Source organism: Dendrobates tinctorius, unplaced genomic scaffold (assembly GCF_039654945.1).
Source record: "Dendrobates tinctorius isolate UK_male_01 unplaced genomic scaffold, ASM3965494v1 ptg000095l, whole genome shotgun sequence".
NCBI lineage: Eukaryota > Metazoa > Chordata > Amphibia > Anura > Dendrobatidae > Dendrobates > Dendrobates tinctorius.
The window spans coordinates 21032564-21041103 of NW_027361763.1; the positions used below are offsets into that span (position 1 = coordinate 21032564).

Here is an 8540-nt window from a genome sequence, read left to right on the forward strand (position 1 = left end):
TTAAAGCGGTATATCCAACAGTCAAAAAGAATAACAGTTAGAAACAGGTTTTTTTGGAAATTGTCAGTCTGCTGAGTACTTGCTTGTATGGTCGTCTTCTCCCACGTCGGCGCCATCAGCAGTGGCACTTGTCGTCTCTCTAGTCGCTGTAGGCTAGGCAGTCTCTAAGGACCCACAACAGGGGTCTCGGGGGTTGATGAAGAAAGGCAGGGGGAGCACAAGGCATTCCGGGTGTCCCCTGCTCTGAGTCTATGCTCAAAAACACACATGCCAATTATTTATTATTTGATCCCATAAATTTAATTTATTCCTATATTTTTCTCACTTCAACAATTAAGAATCTTTAGTGCATCACATACAAATTGGATTACAAAATACTTAAACACAGGTTGAAAATAATGTAACAAAATAGGTAAAAAGCCTAGAGAGGTGAATACTTTCACAAGCCAATGCATATCTATTATCTATCTCTATAGAATTCATTGCTGTCCAAAAACGATGGACAAAAGCAAGTGGAAAACATATGCAAAACTGCATCTCAAATGTATAAAAATGCTGCATTTTTCCAGCCAAGAGATGCAGAAATGGTGCAGAATTTTTTTGCATCCAAATACTCAAAGTGAGCACATACCCTTGGTGTTTGATTTTATTTGATTGGATAAACTGCACTTTGAGTTTAACTCTGGTCTCACCAGTATGATGTAACATTTAGGAAAGAATATGCAGCCTAAAATGCCAAAAGTTGAAGCTATTACAGCAAATATTTCTACAAGAACAGTATTTTTCCCAGTAACACTCATGTAGGATGGGATGAAAGCCACCCAGACACTGCAGACCACCAGCATGCTGAATGTGATGTTCTTAGCTTCATTAAAACGATCAGGTAAATTTCTGGCCAAGAAAGCCACAATGAAACTGATGGCAGCAAGTAGTCCCATATAACCCAGGAGCATAGAAAAGGCCAACATGGACCCCTCATTACACTGAAATATGATCTTGTCCTGATATAAGTGAGTGTTCATCTCTGGGAATGGAGGAGAAGTAGATAACCAAATGATACTGAGTAAAACTTGGATAAATGAGCAGAAGAAGACCACACAGTTTGTAATCTTCACACCAATCAATCTTCTCCAGGAACTTCCAGGTTTGGTAGCTTTGAAGGCCGTGTAGACCATGATGGTTTTAGCCAGAATAGAAGAAATGGCTACAGAGAAGATGATCCCAAATGAAGTCTGACGAAGCATGCAGGTGACATGTGTAGGACGACCCAAAAACAAAAATACACAGAGGAAACTCAACATGATGGAAGCCAGGAGAATGAAGCTCATGGTTTTATTATTTGCTTGAACAACTGGAGTGTCTTGAAATAGGATAAAGATCCCCAAAATTACAGATGATTTAAAAAAACATAAGACGGAAATTACAGAAATTACAAGAACTGTAGGGTCATTTGTGTAGGACAAAAATTCAATAGGTTTCGGTACACATTGATTGATGTCATTTGGCCACTGATCTTCTGGGCATTTTTGGCAAGATACACTGTCTAAAAAAAGAAGAAAGAAAACAGTAAACCTTAACCAACCCCTATATGACTATTCTATTGAAGAGTTTTAGGACAAAGACATAATTTAGAACTCTGGTATTTATGAGTTCATCAAAACACAACTCAGTCACGGCTTCAGGTATCCAAGTAATTCTGACATTGTCTTTTTCATCATACACTTGGTAAAAAAAATTAAAAGTGCAGTGAAATTGAAAAAAAAGTGCTATCCCACACTTTTTTTTGCTTGTAATTTTTATTAGGTTCACTAAATGCTAAAACTAACCTTCCATTATGATTCTATAGGTCATTACAAGTTCATAGATACCAAACATGTCTAGGTTATTTTTTATCTAAGTGGTGAAAAATATTCCAAATTTTTAAAAAAATAAAAACAAATTGCTGTTTTCTGAGACCCATAGCGTCTCCACTAGTGATGAGCGAACAGGCTCGCCAATACTTGGCACTCGCCCGAGTATCATTGTAGCAGAGGTACTCGTCAAGAACCGAGCATTTACAGGATTATTCGGCAGGAGCTTGGGTCCCTGCCCTGCATGTTTGGCACTCTTCAGAGCACCAATCAACATGCAGGGATTGTCTGTCATACACTGTAATGCCGCAGCCATCTTTGTTGTGGTATTACAGAGATTGGCTGGCAGCACAGTGTCATCATAGTAACATAGTAACATAGTTATTAAGGTTGAAGGGAGACTTTAAGTCCATCTAGTTCAACCCATATCCTATCCTAACTTGCCCTAACATGTTGATCCAGAGGAAGGCAAAAAAACCCATGTGGCAAACAGTAAGCATCACATTGGGGAAAAAAATTCCTTCCCGACTCCACATACGGCAATCAGACTAGCTCCCTGGATCAACGCAATATTAAGGAAACTAGTGTATATACCCTGTAATATACTTTTCAAGAAAGGCATCCAGTCCCTTCTTAAATTTTAGTAGGGAATCACTCATTACAACATCATATGGCAGAGAGTTCCGTAGTCTCACTGCTCTTACAGTAAAGAATCCACATCTGTGAGTATGCTTAAACCTTCTTTCCTCCAGGTCTATAAGACACATGGCGCTGCCCTGCTCGACGCAGTCACCTCTGGAATCAGATGTGTAGTGAGAGTTGCTGCTGAGATAGGGTCAGATTTGTGCTTTTATTAGGTAGTGTGAGTATACCATTATTGAATCCACATACAGTCATATGTAAAAGTTTGGGCACCCCTATTAATGTTAACCTTTTTTCTTTATAACAATTTTGTTTTTTGCAACAGCTATTTCAGTTTTATATATCTAATAACTGATGGACTCAGTTATATTTCTGGATTCAAATGAGGTTTATTGTACTAACAGAAAATGTGCAATCTGCATTTAAACAAAATTTGACCGGTGCAAAAGTATGGGCACCTTTATCATTTTCTTGATTTGAACACTCCTAACTACTTTTTACTGACTTCCTGAAGCACTAAATTGGTTTTGTAACCTCATTGAGCTTTGAACTTCATAGCCAGGTGTATCAAATCATGAGACAAGGTATTTAAAGTGGCCACTTGCAAGTAGTTCTCCTATTTGATTCTCCTATGAAGAGTGGCATCATGGGCTCCTCAAAACAACTCTCAAATGATCTGAAAACAAAGATTATTCAACATAGCTTTTCAGGGGAAGGATACAAAAGGTTGTCTCAGAGATTTAACCTGTCAGTTTCCACTGTGAGGAACATAGTAAGGAAATGGAAGAACACAGGTACAGTTCTTGTTAAGCCCAGAAGTGGCAGGCCAAGAAAAATATCAGAAAGGCAGAGAAGAAGAATGGTGAGAACAGTCAAGCACAATCCACAGACCACCTCCAAAGACCTGCAGCATCATCTTGCTGCAGATGGTGTCACTGTGCATCGGTCAACAATACAGCGCATGCATAATGCCTTTTTGTATGACCAAACAACTCAATCTTTGTTTCATCAGTCCACAGGACCTTCTTCCAAAATGTAACTGGCTTGTCCAAATGTGCTTTTGCATACCTCAGGCGACTCTGTTTGTGGCGTGCTTGCAGAAACGGCTTCTTTCGCATCACTCTCCCATACAGCTTCTCCTTGTGCAAAGTGCGCTGTATTGTTGACCGATGCACAGTGACACCATTTGCAGCAAGATGATGCTGCAGGTCTTTGGAGGTGGTCTGTGGATTGTCCTCGACTGTTCTCACCATTCTTCTTCTCTGCCTTTCTGATATTTTTCTTGGCCTGCCACTTCTGGGCTTAACAAGAACTGTACCTGTGTTCTTCCATTTCCTTACTATGTTCCTCACAGTGGAAACTGACAGGTTAAATCTCTGAGACAACTTTTTGTATCCTTCCCCTGAAAAGCTATGTTGAATAATCTTTGTTTTCAGATCATTTGAGAGTTGTTTTGAGGAGCCCATGATGCCACTCTTCATAGGAGAATCAAATAGGAGAACTACTTGCAAGTGGCCACCTGAAATAACTTTTCTCATGATTTGATACACCTGGCTATGAAGTTCAAAGCTCAATGAGGTTACAAAACCAATTTAGTGCTTCAGGAAGTCAGTAAAAAGTAGTTAGGAGTGTTCAAATCAAGAAAATGATAAGGGTGCCCATACTTTTGCACCGGTGAAATTTTGTTTAAATGCAGATTGCACATTTTCTGTACAATAAACCTCATTTGAATCCAGAAATATAACTGAGTCCATCAGTTATTAGATATATGAAACTGAAATAGCTGTTGCAAAAACCAAAATTGTTATAAAGAAAAAAGGTTAACATTAATAGGGGTGCCCAAACTTTTACATATGACTGTATCCAGCTAAACCAAAAATCCTTCTAAGGACTAATTACGGGTTTACAGATTGCAGTGCTAGTTAGGCAGGGAGTGTATGTGAGTAAATACTCATTAGTGCAAGGCATGCAGGCACTGTATATGGGTATATAGATATCAGTAGCAGGAAGGCATTGTATGTGGCATACTTCCTTGCACACAGCAGGAGGGTCCATTCCGGCAGCTGTGAGAGGAGACTGTGGTGTGTGCTGCAAGTCTGTGTGCAGGGTGTGGAGGAAGCTCCAGAGACCAGGGATCAACACCGAGTCCTGCCTCTCTACTCCCCAGGGAGAGGCAGGGTTTCCTGGGAAGGGCTCATGGAGCCCGAGGCTCCTGCCCCCCGGTCCACATCAGCGGGGGGCAGGGAGACATCAGCTAAGGACATGCTGAGGAGGTCTGCAAGGGTGCATAGGATGATTTCCCCAGGTCCAGCACACAAAGAGGTACCAACTTGGCAACAGCAGCAAGGTAAGGGGCTGATGTCTGCCCCAGGGATGGCCAGCAGTGTGACTGATGGGACTAGCATGGTGACTCTGGCAAAAAACTGGCGGGTGATTGATCCCCCTGAGTCTGTGGGCGCCTATGCTACCCAGGTGACCCAGATGTTTAAAATTGATAAGGAGGCTAGCAAGGAGGTGTGTCGCCTCCAGGAGGAACTGAAGGGCATGCAGTTTTAAAATGACCACACATCTAGAAAGAGCCGTCCGGAGGCATCTGACAGGGTGAAAACCCTGAAGGGAAAATTGGAGAAGGCTAGGAATATCACGGAGATAATCCTTAAAAATTTGGGTCCCTTCCTGGAAAAGTTTCAAAATGACATTCGGTTTGCTGACATGGAAAAGTCAGGCCAAAAGAATGTCAATCAGGCCAAAGGAAGTGTGGCCTCCAGCGGTGGAAAAGTAGTTGAAACAATGGTTGGGATGTCGGATGTCCAGTCTAATGCCACCCCCTCTGCAAGTGCCCCAACCAAGGTTGATGCCTCACCTAGTGGGAATGTGACTGGCAGTGTAGCTCCATCCAGCTCCACTGCTCTGCTTGGTGCTTCGGTTCCGCAAGGCTCTGCTGATCCACATGGTCCTGTTGCACCGCAAATGGAGGAGAAAAGTGGCTCTGCTAAATAGTCTCCACAGGGGTCTGTTGCTGTGCACGGCTCCGCAGCTCAGTACAGCTCCAATACTCTGCCTGGCTCTGCTGCTCTACAAGGGGGCGCTCCGTGTGAGACGGTCATTGATGTGCGTGGCTCTGCAGCTCAGTGTGGCGTGGAGGCTTCGTGGGTCGGCTCCGTGGAGGATTTGTGTGGCTCTGGCGCACTGCATAGTTCTGCAAAGGCTCTGCATGGCTCGGTTGCTATGCACAGTTCCAGCTGCAGCCCTCCCAGTGGCAGCATAGTCCCGCCCATGGGTGATCCTGTCAGCACTACCCAGCCTGAGGTAGAGGAGAATTGGTGGGGAATGGCGTCTGAAGTAACAACATCTAATGAATTTTCATTGAGACCTGAGCAGGCACAGAGTATAAGCAGTGGATCAAGTGAAGAGGACAATGAATCTTGTGAATCTGGTGGCCTGCTGATGGCCATAAGGCAGCAAGAATCTCTGGTTAAACTGTCCCTTTTTGGGGGGATGGCTAGGTTCCAGAAGAGAAGAAAAAAAAAGAAGAAAAGCAAAGTAAAGTCCGATACACGGGAAGTGATGAATTTCAAATATGTTAATGTGTTTGATGTTACTATTGCTTCCTGTGTGAACCACACAGGACAGATGTAACCAGCTCTAGTAGTGAGTTCAGGGCGTAGATCAGGTGGGGAGAGTGAAAAAGAAAGTGAGGTTGTTAAAGCTGCAGTCATTGGGTGTGCGACGGAGTTTCCATCTCTTCCCCCTGTTGCTAAGCCAGTCGCCACCAGGGTTGCAGGGGAAAAAACATGAGGACTTGCAGCTGCGACAGGGGTTCTGCAGGTTGGGAAGGTCCTGTCTACAATTTGTGTTGGTCCGGTAGCTGGAATGGTGGGTGGTACAGAGACCCTGAGCAGTGGTAAGGTGCCTGGTAAGGCTTTCGAAAATGCAGCAGGGTCTGTGTCCACAGTGACTGTGGCTGTCTTGCATATGGCCAATATAAATTATTTAAATACTGTTAATACTGTGAACATAGTGGCGGCCCTACCTGATCCGAGTGTGGATGGAGGAGTGAGTGTGGAGTGAGTAAGTGGGGAGGTTGTGAATGAAGGGAGCATGGGGGTGGTGATGGTGGATGAGTGGACAAATGATGAGAGTGGGGTGCTGGAGGGGAGGTGGGGGATGTTGGAATGGCTGTTGAGAGTTCCACTGCTCCCCGACAGTGGCGACTGTACCCCAAGGGGGAAGTTATGTATGGGATGGGAGGTGTATCTGGGTCTTTGACTGGCAAACTTGGTGATGGTGACTTGCAATGGCATCTTCTGGAGGCCCTGAAGAGGGATGAGGAATCCATCAATGTAGGGGCTGGGGTGGTTGACCTGTCTATTTGGACAAGGAGACATGGTTTATCTACCTTCCAAGATAAAGGTGCAAGGGCTGTTCGGTCTCTGCCAACACTGGGGCAGGGTGGTGCCTGCAGGAATGTGGTCTGCTTTCGGAGGGTGGGCGAAGGTGCGTGCCCCATAGAGATAGGGTGGTGGAGCTCCTCATGAAGGCGGGCTTCATGGCTCAGGACATTTATGCCCTGATTCAACCAATTGGCACCATCTACTTCGATGTCAGTTTCGTAAGGCCGGAGGGCATGGAGCTGCTCTGGTCACAGTACGAGCTGGCTCATTGTCACCCAGATTGGTGGGGGTTGGCGGTGCATGCAATCTCCAATCAGAATGCAGTCAAGAAGGTGAATGTTTTGACAGGCAATTAGTCACTTTCTTGTATGGACATTATGACCTGGTCAAGTCATTTTGGAGATGTGGTCAAGGATCCAGAATAGAATCTTGACCCCTTTGGCATCTGGTTGGGGGCCTGGACCTTCATGGTAAAGTTGAGGGTTTCAGGAAATTCTGTTACGCACATTCCTGTCATGATCCAGGTTGGATTATGACAGATAAAAGCACTAGTAACCTTTTTTTTTTTCCTTAAGCTTTGTACTTAAAGATAGTTTTGCCCCCGGTGGCCATTAGGGTCATTGCACTGTGGTGGTTTCAGTTCTAGTTTTGCCCCCGATGGCCGTTAGGGTCATTACACTCTGGTTACTTTAGTTTAGTGCACGTGATTATGAAGCAGGTGTGATTGCTGGCTCTTACCTATAAAAGAGTTTCAGGTGGTTGCAATCACTGTTGGTGATAGTGGTCATTTCCAACCATCCTTGGTAGAGGAAGGAGCTAGAGAGAGTTCCTGGCAGCTCAGTCAGAGTCCTGGTGTGGAAGGAGCTAGAGAGAGTTCCTTGCAGCTCTGACAGAGCTTGGTTAAGTAGCAGCGATTCTGGAGGAAAGCTGCATTCTAGTGGTGGACTCTGTTGCTGGGAGCAAAAGCAACAGAGCAAAGCTAAGTGGTGTTATCCCTGTTTGTGACTTCCCTTATGTGTGTTTTGGTGCAGTGGTGGGATTAGTTTCTGCATCATCCAATTCATTAGAAAGGGCTAGGTGCAGGGCGAGCTAGGGTTCTTAGGTTCCAGCTCGGCGACAGGTGCGGAGCCTGTATAGGGACAGTTAGGAGTGTAGAAACTGGCTCAGGGGAGTGCAGGAGGTCTCCACGTCCCCGTTCCCTATCGCAGGGCCCTCCACTGTATCAGTTTCCCTGGTGTTTCCCCTTATTATTTAAATTCATCCTGCTGGAGGCGGTGTATCCAGTTACACGTGTAATTCTGAAATTCGCCTGCTGGAGGCGGTGTATCCGGCTGCACGCTATATTATTTAAATTCGCCCTACTGGAGGCGGTGTATCCAGGGTCACGTGTGTAATAGAAATTCGCCCTGCTGGAGGCGGTGTGACCATCACGTTTCCTTCCTCAACATTTTTGTGAAGGATTGGATCATGATCTTCTACCAGGGGCAGCCGAATGTCTGTCACAAGTGCGGCAGCCCCTCACATTTTAGCATGGGGTATAAGGTGGTGAAGTGTGCTTTATGTGGGGGCCAGGGTCATCTTGCCGCATCTTGTAAGTACATTAAGTGTAACCTGTGTGGAGATCTTGGTCATCTGTTCAGCCGCTGTCCACGCT

General features: G+C 44.8%; 1 protein-coding gene across 1 annotated transcript; it reads right to left on the reverse strand.

Annotated features, from left to right (window-relative positions):
• Positions 1–614: 614 nt before the first annotated feature.
• Positions 615–6880, reverse strand: LOC141098816 (vomeronasal type-2 receptor 26-like). The gene is made up of 2 exons (XM_073586791.1): positions 6526–6880; positions 615–1543 (listed from the first exon to the last, which is right to left on the reverse strand). The coding sequence occupies exons 1-2, from the start codon at positions 6878–6880 to the stop codon at positions 615–617; spliced, it is 1284 nt and encodes a 427-aa protein (XP_073442892.1).
• Positions 6881–8540: the final 1660 nt, after the last annotated feature.

Coding starts and splice junctions, on each gene's coding strand:
- LOC141098816 (XM_073586791.1), bottom strand. CDS start 6,880: ATGTCTCCTTGTCCAAATAGACAGGTCAACCACCCCAGCCCCTACATT. Junction 1,544..6,525: donor TCCATCCACACTCGGATCAG/GTAGGGCCGCCA, acceptor TTCTTTTTTTAG/ACAGTGTATCTTGCCAAAAA.